The 19134-nt window shown below is 37.0% G+C and overlaps 1 protein-coding gene and 1 long non-coding RNA gene across 2 annotated transcripts in view; both read right to left on the bottom strand.

Moving 5' to 3' along the window:
* LOC146452191 (uncharacterized) overlaps nucleotides 1-19134 on the bottom strand; it is a 91063-nt gene that overhangs the window by 32300 nt on the left and 39629 nt on the right. The gene's annotated exons all lie outside the window — the stretch shown is intronic.
* Nucleotides 329-6753, bottom strand: LOC146452194 (uncharacterized). Its single transcript, XM_085098091.1, has 5 exons — nucleotides 6687-6753; nucleotides 4330-4419; nucleotides 2237-2448; nucleotides 974-1027; nucleotides 329-463 (listed from the first exon to the last, which is right to left on the bottom strand). Exons 2-4 carry the CDS (start codon nucleotides 4400-4402, stop codon nucleotides 986-988), a joined length of 327 nt encoding a protein of 108 aa, XP_084954217.1. The 5' UTR covers nucleotides 4403-4419; nucleotides 6687-6753; the 3' UTR covers nucleotides 329-463; nucleotides 974-985.

Below are 19134 nucleotides of genomic sequence, written 5' to 3'. Positions count from 1 at the left end.
ACGTCAAGATTGGCGTCATTTTGTTTCTTACCCGGCTTACATTATTGATGCCAAGTTTGAGCAGCATCACTCCGAACGATATTCTTGATTTTGTAATTTATCTTTGTACTGATACATTTTGTGACGTTATCGTTTTCTGAAAATTTTTTGAAAAAAAAATCTTGAATATCTATAGAGTGAGAAAAACGCCATTCCTGTTCTCTTTGAAAGGCCTTTTGAATAGGCGTAAATTATTTTTCACTTCATATGCACTTTAACAATTTCAAGACGATTTTCATTCAGACTGAATACGTATTTACTAATATTATAATGCGATACACATTTTTTATCGGCACTTTTCATTTATTAGCATTTATCATTGCTTGCTTATGCATTACATTTATCAATTCATGTTTATTTTATACGTGCTATAGTCGTCATTAATGATAATCATAGTTTGTTCCTCTTCCTCCGCGAAGATTTCCTGCAAGAAAACACAATGCCATCAGGATTCATTTCGACAAAAGCAATTTATCTGGAGTCTTCGAGATTACCAACTCATGACGATCTCACAATACATAACATAGCCGATCAAAGCAGTGGACCTCTATCTCTCTCTAAACGCGCAAATTATTGAGTCAACTAATTACGGAAACAAACATAACGAGAGATCGATTTCAGCCTAAAAATTTCTTTAACCCTTTAAACCCTAACAGTGTCAGCATTTATATCATATATTGCTGTGGTGATAATATGAAATTTTGACGCATATTTTTCAGAGAACGCTTGAGTCAACAACTAGCCACGACTGAACTGCGTCTAAATTTGCATTTCGAGCCCACAAGGGTGTAAAAGGATGGAGGGGCTTGTCTTTTTATAGCGGAACTTCTTTCATGTGTAATGTAGTAAATGAAACTGGAACAGAAATGTAAATATGCATCTATTAAATTAATTAAATGGTTGGGTGAAACTTAAAAAGCGCTGCTGTACTAACCTGATCACAGAATCAGCAGCACTTAGATACGTACTTTTCTCTATCCTGCTCTTGCTGCAATAATCAGAATCAGACACTAATCAGATAAGCGATGCTATAATTCGAGTGTGTTCATACTACGTACAAGAAGGGTCTTGGAATGACGCCTAAAAGTAAAGTTAAGATACCACCTTAATAGAAATATTTACAGACGCTTCATGCCAGGTGTTGGGACCCAAGCGGCCCTATTGCTGAATTGGAGTGAACATAACCCATCCGGTACAACCCGTTTCTTCCAAGGGTGTCGTTAATTAATTTTCCCAATTTTGACCCCCGTGTGTATTTTTGAAATTCGCAAGTTTCCTTTCAGTAAGGGCTACATGTTTTTGGTATCATTTCAAAGCTTATTTTATTTTCTATCGGAATAACAAAAGAAAATGCCAAAAAAGTTTCAACGGCTAGAGGTAGTTGATGACCCATTCAACTACCCGATTCGGATCTTTCACTCTACCAACAGTCGAATATTGGACCAAACTGAAATCGTTTCAGTCACACTTTTTCAACGTTGTCAATTCTTTCGGCCCGAAAATGAACGTATAAAGCTAGCTAAACACAAGCAATTTCCAACAATACCATTTCCAGCGATAAAAAATATTTTAAATCAGGGATAGGCTGCTTGCCACGTTAAATTTTAAAGTAAGATCGTTTATTGAGCCTCCGCGGAAACTGTTCGAAACATGGGAGAATTACTTGCCAGGCGAGAGAAGATTGGGCATTTTTCTTTGACTGAAAGGCCCCATACAAACCGTATTTAAAGCCACATATGTGTTTTAATAAGACTTCACAATACCTTCTGAAATGGGAGGTTGGTGTGGTTTACCGAGAGACAAGACTCATATATGCCAATTATGTCCAGAAATGCACCTAACCCTGATTTTCGGTACTTTATATAACGCAGACGTTTTTAATTTCTCGTTTTCATATGACTTCATGTTTGAAAGAATTATTTGTGTTTAAATAAGGATTCAGGGTAGTAGAATTTAACGCTAGTAGATTTATACTAAGTTAATGTACAGTTGACTCACGATAACTCGAACCTTCAAAGGAAATTGGAAAAGGTTCGAGTTATCGGGAGTTCGAGTTATCGAGGGTAAAATTATATAGAAAATGACCTGAAAGGAAAGGAAAATTGGTTCGAGTTAGTGCGAGGATCGAGTTAGGGAGAGTTTGAGTTATCGAGAGTCGACTGTATATCTCTGTACGTAATTTGTCATAGCAACTAACATCTTTGTATCGCAGGTTTTCTTCATATTCCTCCGTATTGCATCCTCCGCTTTCAGTACAGCATTCCTCTTTGAGGTCGACTACTTCGTGAAGAGCAGGCAAAACCCAACGTTCATCATGGAATTCGCTGACCTTTTCTTGAACTGCTTGGCAATAATCCCTTTTGACGACCAGGAATTCCTTAGCATCATTCTGGTCCAAAATGTGCTCTGCTGCGCGTGTTTAGACATGCATGTTAATTAAAGAGACAAGACCTAGCTTTAAAAGCCAAAGGAGGACAAGAAGAAATAACAATATGGTGGAGCCAGTCCGTGATGTGAGAAGGGCTTTGTCTGAATTTTGGAGAAGAACACTGCAATACTAAGAAGGGCTTTTCTCGAAGGGGATTGGGGAGTCTGGCGTCACGTTAAACTTATCCAGAAAAATTTGAAATTGTAGGACTCAAGCATGTTAAGGCATGGCTTAGGCCAAATCTGGGGACAATATCAAAACAATTATAATTCTGCAGAAATTTACTAAAAGACCACCAACCTTTTTATGACTGTTCCTTCGCACAAACAGAAAATTGAAAATTGACCGCCCATTTTATATATGATGACTATCAATAAGAATAATAATAATTAGCACAATGTCTTGCATGAATCTGTCCTCATTTTTGACTTCGATATTTAGTTAACGGATTAGTTAACAAAGTACGCCACGTAACTTATTAAACTTCCTAATACCTTTTCAATAAAACTCGTACCTATTCCATTAAGGACAGATTTGTTGACTATATGTGATAGACGCTCAAGCACACATGCTAAGCTCCAAGTAACAATGAGCCATTTTTAGCCCTTCTGACAACATCTTTTGAGTACGATTGTGACGTCATAAACCACGTGAACCCTATATTTAAGGTTTAAGGAACTTAACACCGCTTTAATGCCTCAAATATGAATTGACAACCACTCGAAAGATTTAAGAAACATTGATTTTAAAGAAAGGTCGTGTTAGCTTCGCGGGGTGTCTGAAGTGAGTTTGAGATTTACTTCTCAAACTCATTAATAATTCAAAGCCCAAAGATAACGGAAATCATGCAACTAGACGTGTTTGGATATCTGATGAAAACTCCTCGTTTTTGCACCCTTAATTTCCCCTTTAACTGAGTTTGTTTGAGAAGTTATATCAAACACTCGTCACAGTGTTTCATCACAATATCAAAAACCTGAAGTTCGTCAAAAATACTCTCTTCTCGGTGTTTGATATGTGATGAAACACTGTGTCTCGTGTTTGATATATTAAAAGAGAGAACGGTTGGAATTACCTTAAACAGTGGTAAAATGTTTCTCCAAGGACTATATCAAATAAAAGAGATGTCGCTTTCGGATAACAATGTCGTTAATAGAGGACTGAAACGGGAAATGACTGCAAATGATGCTCCTTTCCAAACGGGAGATGACGAGTACCTGCAGTTACGTCGAGATTTCTGGAGGGAGTTTTTCACATCTTAAGATCCATTTGATCTCTAGCCGAAATTTAAGTAATGTAAAAAAAAAAAAACAAGAAACAGCGTTTTATCGGGATTTAAAACCTTGAGGCCCAGCCGAGTGGTTTTAGACCCGATAAAACACGTGCTGCGAGCTTTTGAACGGCTTCAAAAACATTCCTGGAAAAGCGTATGTCAAGAGAGTTCATAACAATGATGCTTTTGTGGACGTTGGGAATTAGCATACGAGAAAAATATTATACACCGCATACCAATAAGGAGTAGGTTTAATCGGAAATAAAGCCACTGCACGTGATGTTATATCGATAGGTCAATGGGCAATGAATTATTAATGCGTTTTTGAAGCATTTCCATGTAAATGGTAAACACATCATGTTTCCTGAAACGTAGAGATTTCCCACTTTAAAAGGTTTTACTTTAGCAAAATTGAACTTTAAAAAGGGCTTTTCTAGTTGAATTACACTTCCTTGGCCTGATTGTCTAATCAAAGCCATGAGTGAAAGGGTCAGCAAGAACATGCTGAACGAGAAGGTCTGAAAGTGAACTCCACTTTAAATTTCATTGTGACGTATTTCTTTATTTCCTTTAAGATTTCTTTACTCACCCTTTTTAATCTTCAAGGCAAAGCAACAGTCAGATATCACAAAAATCACCAGAATTAGCATCACCGTCTTCATCTTTGATTCCGTCCGGCCTTGAAAGAAATTACAAAAGACTCTCAGCTGCGTAAATCTTTTGATGGGATATGGTGGAATCATGGTAGGAGAGCGAGACTGATCAGACCCCATCAACTCAGTCCATTTTCCTGGTGGTGCCAGAAGCAGTTTACTTGCGACCACTCTAAACCACATCTAGCAATATTTCTTTATTTAAAACTGGACCATTGAAAAATGCAATTCCAGGGATTTGATTGGCTTAGTGGCCATTGTATACGAGCCATTATACCATGCCCAAGAAAAAGCGACCATTAAACTGTCTTCCGGTTGTTCTTACAAAGAGAAATCAGCAAGATATAGCAATATTTCTGGATTGCTTTTAATAAAACAATTATTCCACTCACGCTTGTTGGGTATGACATGATTATAGCCAACTCGGCGCGACGCGTCTTGTTGGCTATCTATAATCTCATATTCAATGCTTTCGTGGAGTAATTGTGAATTATTCCATGCCCGAGAAATAGTAGCCATTAACGTCCTCTGGTCTTTCTTTCAAAATGATATCAACAAGATGTAGTAATATTTCTTGGTTGTTTTTAATATAACAGTTGTTGTCTCAAGCAAATGTTCCCAAAAAAAATTTGTTAGAACAATTTTTTCTATTTTACTATCCCAATTTTTTTTCGTAACTCGCCTTAAAGAATATAGTTATGTCCATTTATCAATTACTTGTAATATGAACGGCCAATGCAACAAGCATGCCACGATAGAGGTTCAAGTACACACAAGTCTCCACGGAATTCATTTTGAATTCTCTTTTGTCGTTGGACTAAATAAAATTCAATATAAAGAGTTTCAAATCACTTTAAACATACGGTTAACACCGGTTCTTCTTAATGTCAGTTTATAAACACCAAAATTAATTTGCATTTAGTTTAATATGGTCTGATACTATACCTACCCGCCTCGACTAGCTTTAGCTATTTGCGGGTAGGTATATTTTCAATAAAGTGTGTTGTTTTTTGCCACTTGACAAAAGCTACAAGATGGATTTTAATTTCTGACGATAAGTAAATGCTGTCCTTTTAAAATGCAATTAAATCAGCCCTGAGAAAGATGAACGAACTTTCATTTGCCAAAAAAGCATTTCTGCAAGAGGACACTTTTTTCTCGTCGACTCCTTGTAAACAATTCAGCTTTGTGGCAATTGTTTGTCTAACGATGTGCTCAGACTTCAAACAAACTGAAAATATATAGTTTAATCTAGGGAGATATATAGTCAATAGGTGCAGAGACAATAGGTGCATTTTCGTTTCCAAAATGTGCTAGAACAGATCAAGAGTTTTTCTTTTCAAGAATTGAGTGGATTTCTTTCCTCTCGTTGTTTTCAGTAGAATTATTTTGTAGCTAAGTTAAGGCTTTATTTCACTATTTTTAAGAAAAGAAATCAAAAACACCATGACACTTCCCCTTTAAATCTACCAAACGTGTTAACTTGTTGAGGCCTCATTCATCATTTGTTCAGCCAAACACCTTCAATTAAATCAGCCGTGATAAAGATGAACGAATTTTCATTTGCCAAAAAGCATTTCTGCGAGAGCACACTTGTTTCTCGCCGACTCCTTGTAAACAATTCTTTCGGGGTAGTTGTTTGTCTAATGATATGCTCAGTCGAAGAAACTAAAAATATCAACTTTAATTTGTGGAGATATATAGTCAATAGGTGTAGAAACCGGCTGAAATCAGGAAAATCTACTTACGCAATGTATTTAATTTTTCCAAAATTAGGGGGTAGGACTTAAACGCTCAGAATGATGGACTCCTTCCCAAGCTAACAGAAAGCTCTCTTTATATTAAAAGAGTCCAAAAGAGTGAACGATAATCTCGCAAATGGTTTTCGGCCTTGTTTTGCTTCACCTTCTGCAGCAACTGGGTTTCAAGTTTTTTCTTCACATTGAAGTGGTCTTGAAATATTTTTCTTGAAGGGCTTATCCTAACCAGAGTGCGGGAATTGAAATACAGATCAAAATGAAATTGTTCATAACCAAAAACCACGGGAAAATAATTATAATCTGTGCTAGTCGGCGTTTACAATTCGCTCGCTGAAACAAGTACGAAATCTTTGGAACAGAGGATTTCTGGGTTTTAAATTTGCAATACGTTGGGTGGCTGGCGAGTATCATAACATATATCACAGAAACTTCATTCTGTCCCCGTTCCTGCAAATTTAAGTTAGCAGCGACATAAGACAAGTTTCCTAATGCCCATCAGTAAGAATGCTCCTTTTCACAAATGTATGACTTACCTTGGTAACCTTTTGACTTGGCTTGTTCGGGTGGAAAACACAAACTACACGACACTCCGTTAGTCCAAATTGGCGACCTTATTCATTCAATTTATTGGTCATCAATGGCATAAAATTAGCATTAATGAGTGTGTCAAGATACTGTCCAATCACTGAGTTAGTTTGTGCATTTTTTCAAACTTAAGGTAAAGTGGAGTTGATGTGTAGTTGATGTGCTTTGACTGTATATTTCTAGGAGACCGGGTGGGTCTTCAATAATGCTTTTACACTGATATGTCTCATCTAGTCTTTTTGGCGTCTATGCAGTAAAAAAAAAAAAGAAAGATAAAATAGAACAATTTGCCTAAAAGCAAGTTTACGAGAGGTTGAGTTTCCTTCGATGAAAAAAAAAAAGGATACTTTGGGGAAATTGTTGGGCTGTAGGTATGGTGAACGCCATAAAGAAGGTAACACTGCATTAAAAACCTTCCAGAATTCATGTAATTTAGTGAATTTAACTGTCCGCAACGTTTGGTCTGTTTTGCAGTACAATACAACTTAATATCATTCAAATCTTGACAATTATCGTTGGATAAAAGTTGGATGGCTGCTTGGGTTGTTTTTGTGGAAAGCCTTCTAAAAAATGCTTCATGCAGGTTTGTTAATTATAATGTAAAGAACATGTACAAACATGAGGTCAAACTCTCTGCAGCTTTTAAAAATTAACAAGAATAACCAATAGGATTTGTCTCCTCATATCAATTAGAAGTGAAAACGCATGATTCATTGATATTCTTCAAAGACGATGATTTTCTAATGCATGCATGAGAAAACGAAAACAATGGGTTAATTGTGAAATGTTGTCTTTGGAGGTAAAACTAGCAATTTTCCAGAAGCCTCAATTTTTCCGCCTCTCGTTACCAACCACAGCCAGTTTGAGATGGACCCACTTTTAGGTGCATTAAAGAAACAACAAATTATTTAATCACCTAAGATCAGTCATTTGCTGTTCTTTTCAAGTAAACTCCTTTGATATTTGAATAAGAAGAATGGCGGAAAATGCACACGTAATTCTCTTTTTCAATAAAATGCACTCAAGATCGCAAAAATACTTCCCTAGCCCTTCTTGCTTGTCTCATTTAATGTTTTCTTGAAGCTTTAATTATTTATTAGTCTTGTTTTGTAGCGGAAAAAAAAGTATTCAAGTCGCACAATTGCGTGAGTCAAGCCGACAGATAACGATCGCGCTTAACAACGTTTAACTGAATTTTATCTTCTTATTGTTCTTGTATGATAAGTAATGTTTAAAAAACGAGCAGGAGTGTTTTATCGGGTTTAAAACTACAAGACGCAGCCGAGTGATTTTAGACCTGATGAGACACATGCTGTGAGTTTTTTGAAGGGCTTGAAAAACATTCCCGGAAAAGCGTGTGTCAATAGAGTTCATAACAATGTTGCTTTTGTGAACTTGGAAATTAGCATACGAGAAAAACACCGCCTACTAATGAGGAGTGTTTTATCAGTTGATAAAACACCGCATACTAATAAGGAGGAGGTTTATCGATATAAAGTCACTGCACGTGCTGTATTATCGACCATTTGATAGGTCAATGGGCTTGTGAATTATTAATGAGTTTTTAAATGTATGATAATGAGTTTGAAACAATGGAAATAAAAATTTAAACCGAGGATAAAATTGAACCACAACATACATGTATGCGCAGAAGTACAAACGGAAACCACCCTTTCTTTCAGTGACAAACTTCAGTGAAAAGGAGCACACTTGAAAAAGGGATGAAATGAATAAAAGCTCGAAAAGATGGATCCATCTTGTAACCTATTTGACAAGCGATTGTTCTTTATTCACCCGAAGACCAAGGATAAATTTGAACCACAACGCATATAATTAATACACTAAAGTGTAGCGTAGATAACTATGAATATTATAGACTGTTGGTTCAACGAAGACACAGTAGGATTCAATAGAAAGTGTAGGAGTACAACTCTAACAACTATAAAATACATTAGGAGCGTTCTTAAAGGGAAGTATCACGAGAATTTGATGTCATTTGAAAACCCAAAAACGTTTGTCTGTCAACCGAAACAATACTGAAAATAATTGTCTAGTTTTGTTATAAATTATCACCCCAGTAAAACAAATTGTCGATTAGTGCTTCTAGTCAGAGACATAGTAGATCGGGATGGATTGAAACTTGAAAATTTTTTTCAAGTTCTCGCATTTTTGTTTCCAAAATGCGCTAGAACAGATCAAGAGATGTTCCTTTCAAGAATTGAGTTGATTTCTTTCCTCTCGTTTTTCTAGAATGTCTTATTTCACCACTTTTAAGAAAAAAGGACAAAAACACAATGACACTTCACCTTTAAATCTATCAAACGTGTTAACTTGTTGCATTGAGGCCTTATTCATCATTTGTACAGCCAAACACCTTCCGCAAAGTGTCAATTCCTTCATAAGAAGAACCTTATATTCTCAGAAAAATATTTTAGAACAAATAATTCTATTTTACCGTTCTAATTTTTATTCTTTACTCGCCTTAAAGAGTAGATAAGAGATGTATTTAGAATTATCATTGAGGACCGATCTTCTGGATGCATAGACCAATAAATGCATATTTTCGTCTTTTTTTTTTTTTTTTTTTTTTTTTTTTTTTTTCATTCCAAGGAGATACACCCTACGGGTAAACGTTTCTCTCTTGTTTTTACTTTTGCTTTTTTCTTTTCATGCGTTCCACTGCATTTCTTGAACTCTCTACAGGGTCTGTTCATTGTGTCCTGATGAAAATGATATACCTTCTCAGTAGACGAGCCGGTCATGATTATTTTCATTAATCTATATACGGTTTCTTGTTGTTCATTTTGGTGAGCCCCCTAAAATACGTTTGAGATTATTATTATAATTATTATTATTAACTTAACATAAAAGGATTAAGAACTAAAAGTACTTCGTCCCTCCCTCCTTCCAAAAGGAAATATGGTTTAACTCATTCTTTCAGCTTCCGGTGTGCTCGTTCGTTCACTGGGTTTTCTTTCTTTCGTTCTTGCCGATGAGCGCTCGGTGGACCGTTGATCGTTAAACGGGTCATTCTATCCGTTTATTGATCCGGTTGTTCGTTCGCTCGTTCTTCCGTTTATCGGTGCGTTCGTTAGCATTTCTGGTTTATTCAGTTGCTCCTCCGTTTGCCCAGTACTCCTTGCGATTCATGGGCACAAACAAGTTATAAACAATTACATTAATTAAAAGATGTATTAAAACATTACGAAGAAAGTTCTTCGTACTTTCGAGAGAGAATTCTTCTTTCTTTATTGATCTGATCCTCAAGAAACCGGAAAAGGTTTTCAATCAGTATGAAATACGTTGATAGGCTAACTGGTACTAAAACCTAAAATGAGGCCTTTGTTAATTCTGTACTCTAACCAACCTAAGCAACAACAAAAAAAATGCGCAGCTGCTGGATGGTAGCAAAACACTTTTTCACAGTAACTATTAACTATTAAGAGCGTCTGTCTGTAAAAATCAGACAAATTCTAAATTTCGCGGCAAGGGTGAAAAATTCGATTTCGTTCATATTTTAATGACAGATAGGCTAGGATATAACTAAAATCACTGTATAGTTTTTTCGGCGAAATATCCTTTTATTTCAAAGAAAAATGCAAATAACGAAAATCCGTTAAAATCGTCATTTGAGGCGCTAAAATATTACACGAGTTTGAGAGCCTCGCGTGCGAAAACAAATCATTCTACCGCTTTTAAAACACTCAAATCTCTTTGTACAATCTTTAAATGTCTGTTGGAATGATTTTGGGAAATATTGCGTCGTTCTGTTAATGCGAAATAATTTAATTTCGAAGGCATACAATTCACTGCAGTAAAAGTACTTCGTGAATAAAATTAATTTTTACCATGTGCGAAACCTTCAAATCGATTAAGCTTCTGGTGGTTGAATGTTAGAAGGATGGTCTATAGATTCCTGTAAAAATTTCTTTGGGCAAATGATTAGGAGCGACGCGAGAGCTTTTCAAAGTCCGTAAAAAATGCAAATATTTGACCCTCAGCGGTAAACTTTGAAGTTGCGGGTCAGACATAAATTTTAGTCCGTGTACATGTCTTGACCAATATTAGGTTAAAATAAGCACATAGCACATTTCGAAATGTTCTAACTTTATAATATGCTGTAAAAGACAGGTCCAAAGGCCATTTTAGCACGATTCTCTGGTCGCTCGTCGTACAAGTTTGAGCCGGCCGTTTGTACTGAAACGTCCGATGTACACCACGCAAACTGGTCGAATACAAATCTTTGATCAACTTTCGGCACATTTCATCAAGACTGCGTCTTCTTCGACGGCTAAGTCATTTGTGAAGTATTGCTTGGTTTACAGTAGTTTACAGTGCAAGAAAATATCATATCTGATCGCTGCTAGAATGACAAAAAATGTCGGCACTTTCAGTCTATCTTGCACTTCAGGCAGCCGTTTGTTCGTCACGCAATACAATGTCTTGGACATTTTAGGGGGGTGGAGGGAGGTAAAAATGCGAAATGCTTGATAACTGAACGTAAACATATTCAAGGCAACAACAACAAAAATTAAGATAGTGATACCTTTAGTTACGTTCTTTTTCCGTAGCTAAAATCCAGATAATTCATTCGCTGGCGAATTCATTTGCGCGCGGGGCAGGGTTGTTGGGAGCGTTACCGTGGAGAGGGGGGGGGGGGGGGGGAGGGGGGATAAGATTTCACTAAACAGTATCAGTATTTGCTGATGAAAATCACTGCACATCCTTTAGGTAGTTCTTTCCATCTTTAAATGCCATAGATCCTGGTATGAAACCAAAAATGTCCCTCATTGCAGGCATCTGTTCGTCCTACTTTCCATGTCATGGGCATTTTAAGGGAGTGGGCAAGGGCTGAAATGATTGAAAGCTGCACTCGGTACTAGTCCTGGTACGGTACTAGTCCATACTCTAACTTTGAAACACAAGACTGCAAAATTAAAAAAAAAAATGATTTACTTAAGGAATTTCGTCTTACCTTCCTTGCTTTATCTTTGGTAAGCCACAATATGCCCTGGTTGCAGGCCAGCACTATACTTAGATATAACAGCTTTTTGGCCTTTATTTTTCTTACTCTTATTACTTATGCTAGTCCGTTCACCCAAACTTTACAAAAATATCTCAACTTAACAGCTTGCGCAAAGCCATAACAGCTTGTAAGTGGTAGGTTAATCGACTGGACATAACTCTGATCGCTGCAGGTAAGTGTGCTGTCCTTGACGGGTGGATAGGGTTAGTAACAGGTTATGGTGGTCTGTTGACGTAATATATTTCGTAGGTGTGAGTTCTTTCATTGCTGTTTATCAGCCATTTATAATTGAAATGCACAATTCGGAGTCCTCTGCGTGAAAACTCTCCCACCCCCCACCCCCAATCCCACACACCCCCGACCGCTCCTAACAAGCCAGCCCGCGCACGCAAACGAATTCGCCAGTGAATAAATTATCTGGATTTTAGCTACGGAAAAAGAAGGTAACTAAAGGTATCACTATCTTAATTGTTGTTGTTGTTGCCTTGAGTATATATACCTCTTCAGTAATCAAGCATTTTCGCATATTCACCCTCCTCCACCCCCCTAAAATGTCCAAGACATTGTATTGCGTGACGAACAAACGGCTGCCAGCTGAAATACAAAATAGACGAGCGACCAGAGAATCGTGCTAAAATGGCCTTTGGACCTGTCTTTTACAGCATATTAGAAGGTCAGGACGTTTTGAAATGTGCTATGTGCTTATTTTAACCCAATATTGGTCAAGACATGTACACGGACTAAAATTTATGTCTGACCCGCAACTTCAAAGTTTACCGCTGAGGGTCAAATATTTGCATTTTTTACAGACTATGAAACGCTCTCGCGTCGCTCCTAATCATTTGCCCAAAGAAATGTTTACAGGAATCTATAGACCATCCTTCTAACATTCAACCACCGGAAGGTTAATCGATTTGAAGGTTTCGCACATGGTAAAAATTAATTTTATTCACGAAGTACTTTTACTGCAGTGAATTGTATGCCTTCGAAATTAAATTATTTCGCATAAACAGAGCGACGCAATATTTCCCAAAATCATTCCAACAGATATTTAAAGATTGTAAAAAAAGATTTGAGTGTTTTAAGAGCGATAGAATGATTTGTTTTCGCACGCGAGGCTCTCAAACTCGTGTAATATTTTAGCGCCTCAAATGACGATTTTAACGGATTTTCGTTATTTGCATTTTTCTTTAATATAAAAGGATATTTCACCGAAAAAACTATACAATGAGTTTAGTTATATCCTAGCCTATCTGACATTAAAATATGAAAGAAATCGAATTTTCGACCCTTGCCACGATATGTTTGATTTTTACGGACAGCTGCTCTTAAATTTGTGAACGTGTAATAATTTGAACTGGATTTCAAAAACTGGAGCTTGTCAAAATGCCTTTAAATTAAGCTCTTTCTAGTGACTTCAAAAAGGAATAAATTTAAAATAGAATCGTTTGCCGAAAAATATGTCCACGTGAGGAAAACTTCCCTTCGATGCAACAAATGACCCCGCTTTGTGAAAAGGCTGTTAAATCGCCTTAAACAAGTTAACAGCATCAGTTAAAAACGTTGCAAAAACCATAATTCCATGGATTTAACTGTGCGCAACAATTAATGTCCTTTTTTGTTCACAATACAACTTGATAGCTATCAATAAATACACGTTTCAAAAAAAAAATTGTTGCTTGGATTTTTTTTAAAGTCTTCTCAGAGGTGCAGCATATTTGCTTATTTAAAGAACAAACCGCGGTAGATATATCTACAACCTTGAAAACTAAACCGAGAATGCTCAATTGGCTTTTTCTAATCGTACCACTCATGAAGCATTGATATTCTTTAAAGCATGAAGAGGATTTGCTACAGCAAAGGACAACGAAATTGCTTGCAGTCGGTTTAATTGTGCTAATCGCTTCCCTCAGTTTAGTGTCTAGCTGTACCAATTTTTCAAACGCCACACTCTTTGTCTCTTGTTACCAACCAAAGCTTTTTGATGCTTCCACTGAGGTGAGTTTCCGAGAAGCGAAACTTGTTTTTAATTATTACCCTAGCTACGTCCTTTGTACACGTATAAATGGAAATTGCTCGCGCAATTCTCTTTTTTGTTTTTGTTTTGTTTTGTTTTGTTTTGTTTTTTTCATCAAATGTACGCAAGATCGCAAGAATGCTTTGCTAAGCGTCCTGACTTTTCTAGTTTTGTGTTGTCTTGGAGGTTTCATAATTTATTAGTCCTATTTTATCGCAGTAAAACAGCATTTAGGTCACAGAAATGTGTGGGACTCTCACAGATAGCGATGGTTCTTAAGCCGGAACGTCTTTGGTTGAGTAAAGAAAGCACTCGTTTGCAAAGTAGTTTGCAAGATGGATGATAACTTAACGAGTTTTTATTTTAGCCCTTGTTCATACCTTTTCCACAGTTAGTAACGTTGAGGGAACGACTTAGAATGCACCCTAGCAAGGAGATTGAAATACACCACGACTCTCAAAACCCATGCACGTGTGAATTAAGTTTAAGTACGTTGAAGTGCTTACCTAACTGGTATCAAAAGTAAACTCACGTGAAAAAAGGTACTTTCTTTAATCCGTTCCCTTTCCCGTTGGAGAAAATAAATTGCAGAACTGCTTGTTTGTTAGAGAATCTTTTTTCATAGTAACTTACCTTCTTGTCCGTCGTATCTCTGCAAGGTTTTTGTGATCAATGGTATAATTTCATGAAAACAAACTATTAAATTTGTTCACGTGTGATCATTTGAACTGAATTTCTCAAACTCAGTAATAATTCATCAAGCCAAAACAAAGCAAATCACTATCGTGAAGGTGGTTTAGAAATGTGATCTTAATTATTATAAAAATTTTGTGAACTTTGGCTTCGAATTTCTCCAAGAATTGTCAATAGTTTGAGAAGCTATATCAAACACTTGAAGAGTGTTTCCTCCTATTTCCAAACACCTCGAAGTTGGTTAAAAAAAACGCGGCTGCGCCTCGTTTTTCCAACCTAGTTCTCGGTGTTTGAAAATCGGGGGAAACACTCTTCCTCGTGTTTGATGTATTACTTCAAAAACTGATAACGAGGTTGTCAAAATGTCTTTCAATCAAGTTAAATCCCTCCTCATGGCTTTCTGGAAACTCAAAAATAAAGTAAGAAAGAGAATACTGAGTCTTATGATAAATACCTTCTTGTTCTTGTTATCACAAAAGTATTAACCAGCTATTTGTGATCAATAGAATACATTCAATACACAAAAAGAAGCCGTTTATGATTAGTACGCGCCTATGAAGATTTTGCAAGTGTTTCTAAGCTACCGACTGGTTCTCGTGAAAAATTTTTTTCACCAACCTGGACCTTTCTGGTGACTTGAAGATGAAATGAGAAAGATAAGGCTGAACCTTCTGACGGCATGCCTGTATTCATGTGTACTCTGAAGCCTCCTTCCTTAGTTAGATATGTGCCGGGTTTTCCAATATAGTCAAATTAATACTGTCTGTAAAAGCAGCCTAGTGATCCGTACAGACAATCAAAGCAGTAGCGAGTCCGTTTATATACAACGGCGGAAAGGGTTTCCATTTGAGGCCGGAGGCCGGATCGACGAAAAGCTCAGTTGCCTGGTATATGATGTCCGGTACTTTAATGTGACGATGATGATTCAGCAGCCTTTGGTTCTGATGAGGGCCTTGATGGATGGACTAGTTTAATATTTGAAATTTTTGAAACACAAAGTCCAATGACACCAGCTCTACATGGGTAGTATTCGCTATCCACTATTGAACATACAAATGAAACTAAGGCATTTCGCTACCTCCCACTCATCGGTATGTGATACTATAGTAGTTTAAAACAAGGCCAACAAAAAGGATTTCTTAACATAAATCATTTCGAAAAATGACCATGCAGAACTATAATCCAAGAATGTAAAACTGCTTCTTCGGTCTCAGGAACGTCGAAAACAACGTTAAGAGTGTGCAATCTCAAAGCATATCCCCGTACCACTCAGGCAGGCGCGAGAACATTTCTTTTCAGCAAAAATATCGCCGTAATATGTGTAAAGAGTAGTTAATTTTTTTTTAAATTTTTAGACTTGTATATATTCAACAGCTACTTTGTAAATCCGAGGTTTATTTAAAGGTGATGTATATATATATGTATGTATCTGCGTCCGACGCTTTTAAGGATAGATCCGCTACTCTCAAATACTGCCGAAAGCCCCTGTATACTGTGCGTAAATTGGATCTCATTAGGGGGACTTAGAATGTTTCCACGTTTCATTAAGAAGGCTGAAGGACGGGTGAAACTTTTTTACCGTCCGTTTAGTCTGAACAGACCTAAGAATGGTTACTCAATCCGTTTGTCCGTAAATTGTAAATTGTGATCCGTATACTGTCCGTAAATTTTAAAACCGATGGGAGACGGATTGCCAGTTTGTTGTGATAATTTTTTAAGCCTCTGGCATTTATCACGAGGCAATTGATCTTACCAGCAGTCGAAGCAGAAACCGTTCCAGGGTTACGGATTGATGTCACCAGACATCAAGAGGCGAAAAGTAGCATCTATATGTATTACAAACACACACGCATTCGAACACGCTTGACAGACATTAAATGGCAACTCTACAATTGTATCACAAGAAATTTCGACTGACGTCGAAGACTAAAATTGTTGAACAGCGGAGAGAGCTGCTTAAAATAATCAATGGGGGAACGCGTCGGTCCTTCCCTCTAAAATCATTGCCAAGAGATATGCAGGTTATCTTCTGGGCAAAAAATCCAATAGGCGACGGATTGCCAGTTTGTTGTGATAACTTTTTAAGCTTCTGGCATTCATCACGAGGCATTTGATCTTACCAGCAGTCGAAGCAGAAACCTTCCAGGGTTAGGATTAATGTCACCAGACATCATGAGGCGAAAGGTAGCATCTGAGTTGTTGTAGTAACAAACGTGGCACATTTTCGTTACATGGCACAGTGTTGACTTAACAGCCAAATATTTATTCATTTATTTATTTATTCACCACGACAAACAAACATAGAAAGTCACAATGAATAATAGACTAGGATTACAAGTACATAAGTTTAGAGTAAATAATAATAGTGAAAGAAGTAAGAAGTGGCGAGGAGACCTCAAGAAACCCCCGGGCTTATACTGAGAGGTCTCCTCGGAGATATGTTGGGACTTTAAGACCAGTAAAGACATTGTATTGAGATTTTTTAACATACGGTGGTGGTAAGACTATAAAAACATAACAGAGTCGGACGTTTCATGCAATTAACTGAGGAAATCAAGAAGCTTTCTTTTGAAGGTGGACTGATAGACTAGGGGAAGACGCAATTGATAATGGCAAAGCATTCCATATTTTTGGCCCTCTATAGAGTATAGTAAATTGCTTGATATTAGTTCGGCAGGTGTGAGGTCGAAAATGAGCTGAGGTTCTAGTATCATAATTATGAATTTGACCACCAGTCGGAAATAAATTTAGAAAGGGCGAAGGCAGCAAACGTTGGTGATAGGAAAACATAAATTTTGCAATATAAAAGGAATTCACTTTAAAAATATCTAGGATATTCAATTGTGCAAATAAAGGTGCAGAAGGTGCAAGGTGATTAGAATTTGTCATAGCTCGCACAGCTCGTTTTTGAAGAAGAAAGTATTTCGACAAAACTTAATAGCAGAAAAATAGCAACGGCTTTCACAGAGCTCTTCGAGTAACGACCTGATTCCCTTAACAATGTCAACAATCCATCGAAAGAGCAATCGTTTTCGGGAAAACGGCAATAAAAATTGTAATAATGAAATAAGGTAAAAGGAGTCCAAGACCAGCGGTACCTCCAAGACTACAGGTCGTTTGACTACGAGTCATCCTTGTGTCATTGTATTGTTTTAGCCCGTGCGCATGCTCAAACCTCAAAACGTACCACATGGAAGAAAAAATGACTACATTGTCATAGTATATACATGGCTGAATCTCAGTTTAAGTCAGCAAAGTGGAACTGAGGTGCCAACGAAAGGGATCTGTCTCATAATTTTGGTCTAGGGGCCGACGGAAAGCAGCGCGGAACCATTTCCAGCTGGCATAAGCGAACCGCGGGCCGAAATATCGTGGTGCATCGTCATGGTACAACGCTCCCGCAAAGTGTCCAGAGGTACCGCTGTCGGCTGTATTTTTCTCTCTTTTTCAACCATTTTTATATTAAGGCTGACAAGTCACCCGAAGACATCGTAGGGAAAGAAGCGTTTCATTCATGTCCCTTGTCAGGTCCTTGTCAAATTATCGACGGGTATTGTGTACTATTCATAGCCTTTAAGCCAATTCTGCACGTTAAACACGTTCCCTTGAAAATATATATAACATCGATAAATACATTTACGCGCAAGGGGGATTGCAACCCTTAAGTGTCCAAGATCAAGGGCCTGTTTCACAGGAAATTCCTCCGCGAATGTGGAGAGATTTTCGGAAAAATGTCAGGATAACATGAAATAATTACGGTACAGCAGGATATTAAAACTCTGGAAATTCGAAATCTTTAATTTTCCTAGTACGTTTGCTGCACACGCGATTCTAAATCTACCTGTAAACTCCACAACAACCAATCCAGCAAATGAATGCGAAGACCTCATGCAGGCGTGCATAAAAAATAAATAAACAATACAGTATAACAATGATTTCATATATTTTTTAATAGAGTTTAAAGACCTGAAAAAAAAAAAACACCAAAAACAGTCATAGACTTTTTTCATAAATGGCGGCCGATAAATTTTCTTTTATTTTTATGAAAATTAGCCCTACTAGCCTCGTTAGTATGGGCAAAATTCAGAATAATTTTTACTCTAAAATGAGGTTAGTAGGGCCAATTAGCATATATCGAAAAAAAAGTAAATTGGCCGCCATTTATGAAAAAGGAAAAGGTTTATTCCTATATCTCCAATACCGTAAAGGAAACATTTGTTTTGATTGACTGTATCGAAAGCTATCTTCAAACCACATGATAAAGTAATTCACGAAAACTTGCCACGTTATGATTCGCTTCACGGTTATGCACATTCACATGCTCTTTCCCCACCTTAACACAAATTGATGAATCACTCCATTGCAAACTATTAGGAACTTTGTCATCTCACATCTTTATTTTATTTATTTATTTATTTATTTATTTATTTATTTATTTATTTGTCTGCGATATTTATTCAGGCAGGTCCAGTTTAGCTTATGCTGGTTTACATGGAGGCCTGTGTAACTAATTTATGAACAATACCGGCTTACTAATGAGTTAACATATGACTAAACAAATAACCAATCAGCAAGGCTTTCAATTTTTAATCAGTACAACTAATGGTAAAAAGTAACGGTTATTGAACTTGATAATGACCGAAGAGGGGTCGAAACGTCG

The sequence above is a fragment of the Pavona decussata genome, unplaced genomic scaffold, assembly GCF_977016875.1.
Source record: "Pavona decussata unplaced genomic scaffold, jaPavDecu1.1 SCAFFOLD_376, whole genome shotgun sequence".
NCBI classification, from domain to species: Eukaryota; Metazoa; Cnidaria; class Anthozoa; order Scleractinia; family Agariciidae; genus Pavona; species Pavona decussata.
The sequence above is the reverse complement of the archived record's forward strand: the minus strand, read 5'-3'. Positions and strand labels throughout refer to the sequence as shown.

Bases quoted from the DNA above. Each gene is read 5' to 3' on its own strand.
- LOC146452194 (XM_085098091.1), bottom strand. From the start codon at position 4,402: ATGAAGACGGTGATGCTAATTCTGGTGATTTTTGTGATATCTGACTGT. The intron at 2,449-4,329 runs GTGAGTAAAGAA...AAACACGCGCAG, and splicing joins TGCCTTGAAGATTAAAAAGG to CAGAGCACATTTTGGACCAG. The intron at 1,028-2,236 runs GTTAGTTGCTAT...TGATTATTGCAG, and splicing joins AAAACCTGCGATACAAAGAT to CAAGAGCAGGATAGAGAAAA.